This window comes from Mercenaria mercenaria, chromosome 11, assembly GCF_021730395.1.
Source record: "Mercenaria mercenaria strain notata chromosome 11, MADL_Memer_1, whole genome shotgun sequence".
NCBI lineage: Eukaryota > Metazoa > Mollusca > Bivalvia > Venerida > Veneridae > Mercenaria > Mercenaria mercenaria.
In genome coordinates this window covers 3,247,587-3,258,698 of record NC_069371.1, presented here as the reverse complement: position 1 = coordinate 3,258,698, position 11,112 = coordinate 3,247,587, and the positions used below count along the sequence as shown (strand labels likewise).

The window sequence follows — 11,112 nt, the reverse complement described above, 5'->3', positions numbered from 1 at the left end:
TAGGGGACAAACCTTGCTACTGCAGGTCCATAGATGGTTCGTATGTTGTCTGTATATGTTGAATTACTTGGTGTTCTCACATCAGCCATTCCTTCACCATGCTGCCAAGATAAAACATGATGATATAACTCTTGAATATTTCTATCAATTCTAAAACTAAAGGATCGCTTCATAAGTCTATGATTTAATTTTATAACAGTAGAAAGATACAATTTGGATGATATTCATGACCTCTGAGAAAGAAAATACTTGGACGGTTTAGACTAAGTTAAGGTTGAAGACCACTAACTTTATATGATAATGTCTTCTCATTAGACAATTTTGCATCCTAGGGATGTAAATGTAGGTCAACCAAACACGACTTTCCGTAAAAAACTGGGAATGTCAGAATGGTAAATGAAGAATACCCAATTTATTGACTGCTATTATGGATCCAATACTTAAAAACGATTTAAGTTTTGGAATTAAAACTAATTTTTCACCATTTTTAACCTAGTTTTAGAAGATTATAAGATTCTTTCACTGACTGTAGGTTTGGATGGGAATATCCGGCTCAAGGCAGAAACAAGGCTCTGCTGAGTCACTGTGTAAACAGTTACCCGAGAGCCATATATTCCCATCTGCACCTACAGCCAGTGATAGAATCTTTTTTTTGCATACCATATTCAAGAAATAACAGTAAAAATAACAAGACGCCTAAACAAACCTAAGTGGCTCACCAGAAGAAAACCTTAATCATCTGACTTTGCTTCTACCTAGGTTTGGTGAAAATCCTTTAAGCTGTATTTAATTTTTTTTGTCTATATTCTGCTGTCACTCACCAAAAATGCATAACCATCAGAAGAAATCATTTAGAGGTATCTAGTGGCCCCTAAACGGGTCCCAAGTGCCCCTATTTAAACAAACTTGACTTATAATGATGTTACAGACCAAGTTTGATTAAGATCCATCAAGCGGCTCATGAGAAGATGTACTTTAAAAGTTTTTCTATTTTAAGCTCAAGTGGCCTCTAAAAGGGGCCAAGTGCCCCCAACTGAACAAACATGGTACAGGACCTTAAAATGATGCTCCAGACAAGGTTTGATGAAGACCATCTCCATGAGTTAATGAGAAGTTAGTTAAAAGTATTTCTATTTTCAACTCTAGCAGCCCCTAAAAGGGGCCAGTTTGAGAGAGGATATTCTAATGATGCTACAGGCCAAGCTTGATGAAGATCCATCAAGCGGTTCATGAGAAGTCTTTTAAAGGTATTTCTATTTTTAGCTCTAGTGGCCCCTAAGAGCTGCCCAAGTGCCCCCGATCGAACAAATTTGAGAAAGGACCTTATAATGGTGCTCTACACCAAGTTTGATTTAGATCTATCAAGTGATTCGAAATTGGGAGAGGACTTTCTAATGATGCTACAGGCCAAGCTTGATAAAGATCCATCCTGCAGTTCATAAGAAGAAGTCGTTTAAAGGTGTTTCTTACTTTAGCCCTGGCTGCCCATAAAAGATGTTTTAAATGTTGAATCAAACCCTATTTTACCCTACTGAACTGAATTGAGTGAAAAACATTTCTTCACAGGATTGGACATCTTTCATGTACATATTCTGATTGCTGATAAAATTTCCATTACCAACATACTCCTATTTTGCATTTACCTCTTGGGTACAACAACTCCATGTTTTTTTAATTCATCTATCAGGGTATCTACTCAAATGTCTTTTACATCAGTAATCAGGAACTGATTAGAAAAATTCAAAGGACTGAATTTTGTCCTCTTTAGCCAGACTGAGTTAGAGAAATGTGTCTATGGAGATTTTGTCCATATTCAAGATGACATAAATTTAGGACAGAGGACTATAAAACTGAGTACACTGACATTTTTGATAGGTTTAATAGCCTACCTTCTTCAAGGTAAATCCTACAACACAGTTGTGAACTGCATATCTGCAAAGAATCAGATTATTAATGATTATTTTGTGTCAGCAAATGCAGAAAAGATGACATTTTATATAAGGAAATGTTTGCAAAATGTTATAAAACGATACTGCTTGCTGGTCACACACCTGTAACTGATACAAATCTATGTCTTATCAGGAAAACATATTGGATCATGTCAGAATGTGACCTTTCTTGAAATGTTTACTATAAGATTCTTTCACTGGTTGTAGGTGCAGATGGAAATTTCCGGTCTCGAGGGTAACTGTTTAGGCAGTTACGAGGCTCCACCCGAGTGACCGCGTAAACAGTTACCCGTGAGCCGGATATTCCCATCTGCACCTACAGCCAGTGATAGAATCTTTTTCTTGCATACCATATTCAACAAAGAAGAGTAAAATTTTAATTCAAACAAATGATTTTCTTATAGCACTTTGTTCTTGTAGTACCGTATTAACAAAGCGCGGGAACTTTACGTCCATAAACAGGAAGTACGTCATGACGTTACAGAGACGAAAACAACGTACGAGTTCCGGTTTTGTTTTATCATCTGCAATGAAACATGTTATTTCCTTAAAATAATGTTTTTTGAAACGAGAAATATGTTATAAGGAACAAAGAGGAACTATCAAGGTATTTAATTTTTATCCCGTTTTACGAAAAACATTATTATTACTACACACATCTTCTGTACATGTATATGTAATTTGTTATACGACATTTACAGCACGAGAGTCATCTTACACCCCGGGGTGTAAGATGGAGTTTTCCAGCACCGGTGAAATCACCAGAAATCCCAATCTGGTATGCAAGAAATTCTGTATCTTTACACACGTTTCCATCAAGCTTCAGCACTTCAGCGAGTCTGACTAAATGTTTTCAAGTGAGGAAGTCATCTGAGAGAAAAGAATTATGCAAACATTGTGTGCAATAAGAATCCAAACTCTACACAGTAATTACCTCCCCTAGCTGTACATAAAAATCACTGCCATTCACAAATATCACATGACTAGTGAAAATAACATGACCGGTGAAAAGAATTTCAAATATTATTTTTTTAATTTAAATTTTATTTTTTCATTTCATCATCCACAATAGCCTTAAGCATGAGAGATAGATACATCATCAAACAGTCAAACTAGAGTGAAACTGCCTGGATCAAAATTCTGCCCTTTTATTTGCATTCAATCGTATTGTTTAACCTATAAGATTTCACTCACTATACACCATGTAAAAGTCAAAAACGAGCCATAACTCATTCAATATTAACTGCATCAAAATCTTGTTGCCATGAACAATATTTTTTCTTTACACAGCACCTAAGAAGAAGTTTTGTTGAGGAAATAAAGAAAGTAGTACCTGCTAACGACTTCAACAATCTTTGCATGCTCTTCTGCTGCACTCTTCAATGCTTTCCGTCTCGTAGAAATGTTATAGAACAAGTCTTCTACCTGAACAGAATATTTATCATAATTTTTATTTATTTTGTTTTACAGATTTTCAACAGTATTTCCATTATGTAACATCTAACAGTTACAACTAATAGTGCAACTACAGATTATAAAATGTTCATTTCTGAAACTTCTCTCTTTGTCTATCTCAACAAAATTCTGTCTTAACTTTGACTAGAAATAAGTTTTGTGAAGCAAAGCAACAAAATCTATACATATTTGAATAGCTTGATGAGTTAACTCCCATGCCACAAAATATAAGGTATGGATACAGTCTTATACCTAACCGGAGTTCCTTGCTTCTGTGCAAGACCTGACTTGTTCTCTTCAAGAAACTGGCAACCTCCTGGTATGAATATGAGGTGGAGGACATTCACGATATGAACTGAAGGTACAGGGTTATTCCGTTTATGAACTGAAGGTCCAAGATATTCCTTAGTCAGAGGTGGAGGACGTTCTCTATATAAATTGGAAGTGGAGGACATTCCCAACATGTAGGAGAGGTGGAGGATATTCCCAATATGAATGAAAGGTAGAGTACATTTACTACATGGACTGGGGGTGAAGGACATTTCCTTTATCAATCCCAGGTAGGGGAATATTCCCGGTTTGGACAATTCAATATGGAGGACATTCCCTACATGAATCAGAGGTGGAAGACACTCCCTATAAGAACTGGACATGGAGGATATTCCCTACATAAATAGGAGGTAGAGGAAATTCACTTAACAAATTAGAGGTGGATGACATTCCTTTAATGAATCAAAAGTGGAGGCCATTCCCTATATGAATTGCAGGTGAAGGACCTGGTGAACTAGAAGATATTTTTGTAGAAAAGCGCATGTCTACCCCAATGCATAGTCAAATAGGCAAGAAGTCAATAGGGGACAAAGTGAAAGTCAAAGAGACACAGGTTGGCTGCAATTGGGATCATCTACTTGGCATGTCCAATCATCCCACTCAGTTCCAACATTCTGGTCAAACGGTTTTCCATGTTCAGGCTCCTGTGACCTTGACCTTTGATAGAGTGACCACAAAAAATTATAGGGGTCATACACTTTGTAAGTCCTGTCACCCATTCCAGGTCAAGTGGTTCTCAAGTTATTGATTTGAAAGAGATTTTTATGTTCAGCCCCTTGTGACCTTGACCTTTGATAGACTGACCCCAAAAACAATAATGGTCATCTTCTCTGTAAGTCCTATCACCCTATAAAGTTTGAAGGTTCTAGGTCAAATGGTTCTCAAGCTATTGACCTGAAATGGATTTCCATGTTCTGTCATCTGCGACCTTGACCTTTAACGGAGTGGCCCCCAAAATCAATAGAGGTCAACTACTCTGCATGTCCAATCATCCTATGAAGTTTCAACATTCTGGGTCATGTGGTTCTCAAGTTATTGATCAGAAATGGTTTTCCATGTTCAGTCCATTGTGACCTTGACCTTTAACAGAGTGACCCCAAAATCTATAGGGGTCATCTACTCTGCATGTCCAATCATCCTATAAAGTTTCAACATTCTGGGTCAAGTGGTTCTCAAGTTATTGATCAGAAACGGTTTTTCATGTTCAGGCCCCTGTGATCTTGACCTTTGATGGAATGACCCCAAAAACAATAAGGGTCGTCTACTCAATAAGCCCTGCCAACTTATGATGTTTGAAGGTTCTAGGTCAAATGGTTCTCCAGTTATTGATCGGAAATGAAGTGTGACAGATGGACAGACAGGGCAAAAACAAGTAGGGGGAGACATAATAACATAAGCCACTCCATCAAATTTTCATGGTGAACATCAGGTTCTTCACAGCACATCAAGAACTGACACTAAAGTACTGACCGTCTCAACAAAAATGCCTTGAAACATGCCTAGTCACCTTCATTGTAATGGCAGATGGTCCACAAAAGAAGAAAAAATGTGTTTAAATCACATTTCTGTGCAATTAAAATCTATTCTTCTCAGCACTATGGTTTCCAGCCAAGTTTAACAAAGGGAGAAAATTCTTTTTTTAATCCCCCTCTAGTAACACAGATAAAATTTAGGCCCATGTCTTCCTTTAAACTTCAAGGAAGACCTCATGTGTGCCATGCTGGAAATTACTTCAGGCAGAGGTGGGTAGAGCAACCTATCAATGGCAGTTGGATGGCATCCTCATATAGAAAACTCAATACCGATTAAAAATAAACCTCATATGAATATGATATAAAATATTGCTGTCAGGCTTATATCAAACCTAAAAAGCAAAAAGTAAAAGAAATGAAGGGTGCCGATCAATTTCTATGAAATTAAAATGTATACTTTTAAGCACTTACTGTGATCTGGGTCCCTACATTGCCAGCACATGGTTTAACTGCCTCTTTCAGCTTACCATCAACATACATACCCCTAAAATACAACACTGTCTGTAAAATGCATTGTCCATCTACTTAGTAAATATATTATCAGAATTACCTCCCATAAACTTTAACACTTTAAACATAAAGTAATGTGCTTAATTCAGTCAATAAGTAGTGGAATGATTTACTGTGAACTGGAAATATTGCTTATACAAAACAGAAGTTTTCCCAATTAGACTAAAATCCCTAACCTTAATGCTACAGTCTCTTCCAAGTTTTGTTTGTTTTTAGTGTAAGATCGAAATATATTTCACCAAGTGAACACTATAATGTGGTGCAGCCACAATGAAAATGTAAATTATGGTGTTCACAAGTGAAATATATTTCAATCCTACACTGAAACAAACAAATTTTCTATTTATTTTATGCATTCTGAAATGGTTTTAACCAAATTATTTCCAGTTTGTCTGCGCAAGGTCAAGTGCATCGCATCATGATGTCATTATGTCGTGACGTCAATATATCTTTGTAGAAAAACTGTAAATAGTTCTATTACGTTTCCCGATTTCTTTTACATTTCATTATGACAGAGTGTAAATATTTATAATCCTGTTTTTATTTTCATACATCTATACCTTTACTGAAGACTATTCTGCAAGGAATTTTCTATCATTTATTATTCATATTATTCTGCATTCAAGTGCAGTTCCACACAAGTGAAAAATAAAAATGATATTTTCACTGTTTGGTTTGAAGCAGTGAAAATATCAATTTTATTTCACTGATAAATTTCAGTATTTCACTGAAGAGCATAAAATAAATATATTTTATATACTGCATTAGTAAGATCTGAAGAAACTACATATTCATTAAAGATTTGGATTCATTCTCCTACAAAGTGGTCCCCCTTACAGTAACTGTTAGGGGAGGTAACTGCCACTGGAAAGTTATTTCTTGATTGATAGCTTTATACTCTCCCTTAGAGTATCATATCTCTGCTTTCCTGGTTGAACCGCTGGAATAATTTGCTAGTTTTTTTAAGTTTATTTACATATTAATATTATTCAGCCAGTCAGCAGTGCTTCACTATAAACAAATAAAAAGGCTGTGTGAAAAGAGTGGCCTTAATGTTCAATTCAAAATCAACATCAATTTACAATATCCAATTAAAGGAGTAAATCTTTAAACCATCATTTTGTGGCATCTTGTTTCGTTGTTTGAAAGTATCTTTCTCAAAAAGAAAACTGGACTGGACACTTTGACTTTGGCAAAATACATGAAAGAAATCAGACTTCTGTCTCGGTGCTTTGTTGAACCTGTGATGGATGAGAATATAAAGTATCATATCAAGGCTCCTTGGGTTTATTCTTTGGAAAGTTGCTTTGGGAATTCTTGATGTTTGGTCAAAATAAGGAAAAGATTTCCAGACTGCGGTTGCTCCTCTTGGCATTGCTTTATCACGAGCAGGCACCTGCTTAGATCCACAAACCTTTGGTAAACCAGCTGGATAGCTTTCTCACAAGAAAGAATGCTACAGAGGTGAGGGGCAAGTGATTAAGCAACTTCAATCATGCAGCAAGAGATGCTCCCTTATATTCGTAACGCAAAGTATACAATTACCAGACACCTGATTTTTACAATTAAAGTTGAATATCGTTACCTCGATATCGGTTAGCTCGATACTCCGGCTAGCACTATGTGTTTGAGTCAGTCCAGATTTTTCCCTATTTATCTTAATGTAATTATTTATCATTACCTCGATATGATTAGCTCAATCTTTTGTTTAGCTTGATGAGATTTTTCAGTCCCGTCAACTTACCTGTACTGTTTTTACACCCAGTTTCTACAGTATCACAGCTTGTCAAAAATATCCATGTTATTTGTACGGTGTGAAAATCAACCTATTGTTGCCCGGCGATGTATTAATTATAATCAGGCTAGTTTGTGTGTTTGTTTTGTTTGTTATTTAGTCTTTATTCCAATTTAAATGTTAGCGAGTCTGCACTTAATTCTCAATAACTAGTCTTATAACACAGCGTGCAAGCAGCAAAGCTGTTTTCCAATATAACTAATTTGGATGAAACATTTTCTGTTTGACGGAGTAAAAATCTGCCATTTAGGATTCAGTAACAATATGCGTATTTAACTGGTAAATTTTCGTTATCGAAGCACAGTCAAAATGACTACTCAACTAGGAACATTACCGCTGCATTCAGACTTGTTTGGGGAAGAAATAAAAATGCTAATGTATATTTTGAAAAATTAAAAGTTTGTATGTATGTATTTAATTAAGACGACTTATTTGTCAATAAAATTAAAATCGTATTTACGTTTTATATTATTTCTTTCCCCTTTCAAAACCTCTGAAAAAAAGCATTGGATATAATGACAATGTAGACATCCGACACAAGTACAAAGTAGTCCCAGATAGTCGATATCGTTACGTCAAACTTCGGATATGTCGATGCAATTTTTACAGTCCCTTGAATATCGAGGCAACGGTATTCGACTGTACCAATCATTTACAGATTCTGGCATTCTTTGTTCGTACAAAAAAAACACAAAAACAATACTTTCTCACATTTTACTTTTTTGTGCTGGGAACATGACTAAATAAAGTCTAAAAACTAAGCTCTGGGAATAAAGTGTAGACATTTAATCTAATCATTATTGTACATTCTAACATGATCCGACTCATTTTCACAATAAACAAAGAAGGTTGAAAACAGTGAATTATTATACAACAATTCATTTTTCTGACGTCATAATTACATCATAGCGTCAAACGGCATAGCTGGGAACTGGAAAAGAAACCAACTGACAACAGGCAAATATTTAATGTATGTTGTCAAGGATGTACTTTAAAATCCTTGGTAACGTGTTAGAATCGAAATAATATATCTCATTTAGTGATTCGCTCTTGAACAAAATAATTGTTTGTCATTCACATGCTGCATCCTTGTGATATAATTCCTTCGCAACTGAACTCAAAACAATAATTTTTTCAGTGACAAATCACTAAATGAGATATATTATTTCTTAAATACCTGAAAGCACATTTGGAGTCCGCAGTTCTGGTTACTATGGTAACATGTGCAACGTGACTGATACTTGCCAATGCCTCACCACGGAAACCATAGGTTGCTATAGAGTTCAAATCTTCAAATTTGGACAACTTACTGGTGGTAAACCTTTCACAGACTATATTCATGTCGTCTTTCTGCAGAACAAAACATTGACAGTTTAACGTAGAAATGTGTTGAAAGGACACAAATTTATGCATCCATAAAATAATGTGTCATCAAACATTGACACACAGAAAAGTACTTGTACTTAAATTTATGAATACACCTACTGGGTAATGTGTGTGAAATATTTCTACTTTAATTAAACAATGACCGAGATTAATTCCAATTCTTTGGAATTTCCAAAGACATACATAGAGATATAAATGTGTGTTGAAGAACCTTTGTAAAACCACTATAAAACAAGAGTCAGAAAAACAAAATGTTCATTTTTCATGACAGTGCTGAACACCACTGGAAAGAGCTGGTGTGTTTTGTTGTACACAGGTTGTTACTGTAAAGAGGTTAATTTACGAAGAAGTAAGTTCATCAAAATAGGACAGTTGTGTCTGTTTGTTCTACCAAAGTGTTAGGAGAGGTTATACTGTACTGTTAAGTATAACATCATGTTTAAGCTTTACGCTAGAAAGCGAAATAACAAAGATGAGGAAAAATAAATTCAATGTAAACGTTTACCCAGATTATTGAACCAGTTTCCCCCCTTCCCCACCCAATTCAAGTGTAAGTTTAGCCCTATTTCAGAAAAAATCTTCCAGAATAAATTTACTTATTCAAGTATAAAGTTACCAACCTGTGTATAAATTTACCCTGATTACTGTATACATTTAAGTTTACCCTCTTGATTCCTGCATCAATTTAACCTTAAACTCGTATGATTTACCCAGATTCCTGTATAAATTTAAAGTTACACAGGTTCCTGATTAAATTTACTGATTCCAGCATCAATTTACTGATTCTTGTTTCTTGTATAAATTTTATCCCAACTCCTGTAGAAATTACCCATATAATTTTAAATTTACCCTCCTGACCCTTACACAAATTTACCCTCATATCCGTATCAGTTTACCCAAAGTCCTGTATACATTTGATGTTATGCTGGTTCCTGAATAAATTTACTGATTCCAGTATAAATGTACTGATTCCAGTATAAATTTACTGATTCCAGTATAAATTTACTGATTCCAATATAAATGTACTGATTCTAGAATAAATTTATCCTGATACTTGTATAAATTACCATGACACCAGTATACATATAAATTTAGTCTCCCGGTTCCTTTATAAATTTACCCTCACACCTGTAAAAATTCACGTTTCTTGTTTAAATAAACCTGATTCCTGTATACATTTAAATTTATCTTCCTGTCTCCTTTATGAATCTACCCCAACATCTGTATCAATTTACCCAGACTCCTGTACAAATTTACCCAAACCCATGTACAAATTTACCCCAACCCCTGTACAAATTTACCCTAATTCCTGAACCATTATCCTGTATCTGTAACAGCTTCAGACCACCCTGTTTCACAGTCACTGTAATGTTGGTTGATTTTGCATCAAGACTGAAAAGACATTAAAAACAGATACCTGTTTAAGGATGTACGATGAAATTTTTTCTAACGTTAAGAATTTTTTCATACTCTGTGAGCTTGAAGAACATTAGTTTTCAAGACAAACAAGAGAAAAAAAAAACATAGGTCACCAAACTCGTTTCAATATTATAGGGCATTTTCTACACCCACTGTTTAAGTATTTCTGAAATTTTGTAAAATTGAAAAAAATGGTTGTACTTTATAAAACATATAATATCCCATTTAATGTTATAGGGATTTCATGTCTTACAGGTTAATATGAAAACAAGGTGATGTCAGTATTATATAAGCATGAATGTCACAAACAAATCTCTTTCGTTTTTACATGTTGACATAATTACCCCACCCACTTTATTTTCAATGGAAAAAATGTTTTTAGATCTACAAAAAAAATCTGACAGTAAGATTTTAAAAATATTTTGCAGCTTTAATGACGCACAAAAATGCTTTAAAATGGAAAGAAAAAAAGTAGGGGTCACCATGCATCTAAGAGATTTATTAAGAAAAAATTGTCAAAAACTGGTGAATTTTGATATTTTGTGATCTTATTTATTTAATTTATATTTTCCAGATAAAATAAAGAGATATCTTGAAAAATTTCATTTCAATTATAGCTTATCATTATAATGTATCAGTCAGGAAAATATCAAAACGAAACCTGATCTACTTTCATAGATATTTGAAATTACCTACCCCTACCCCGTTGTAAAACTTACGTTCAATTTTAGGCAAA

General features: G+C 34.7%; 1 protein-coding gene across 1 annotated transcript in view; it reads right to left on the bottom strand.

Moving 5' to 3' along the window:
* Positions 1-11,112, bottom strand: part of LOC123532148 (DNA mismatch repair protein Mlh1-like) — a 260,143-nt gene that overhangs the window by 225,886 nt on the left and 23,145 nt on the right. The window contains exons 3-8 of the mRNA XM_053518364.1: positions 10,259-10,349; positions 8,749-8,921; positions 5,678-5,750; positions 3,283-3,374; positions 1,890-1,932; positions 13-101 (exon numbers count right to left, since the gene is read on the bottom strand). Coding sequence (XP_053374339.1) covers positions 13-101; positions 1,890-1,932; positions 3,283-3,374; positions 5,678-5,750; positions 8,749-8,921; positions 10,259-10,349 — 561 coding nt within the window. The remainder of the gene's footprint in view (positions 1-12; positions 102-1,889; positions 1,933-3,282; positions 3,375-5,677; positions 5,751-8,748; positions 8,922-10,258; positions 10,350-11,112) is intronic.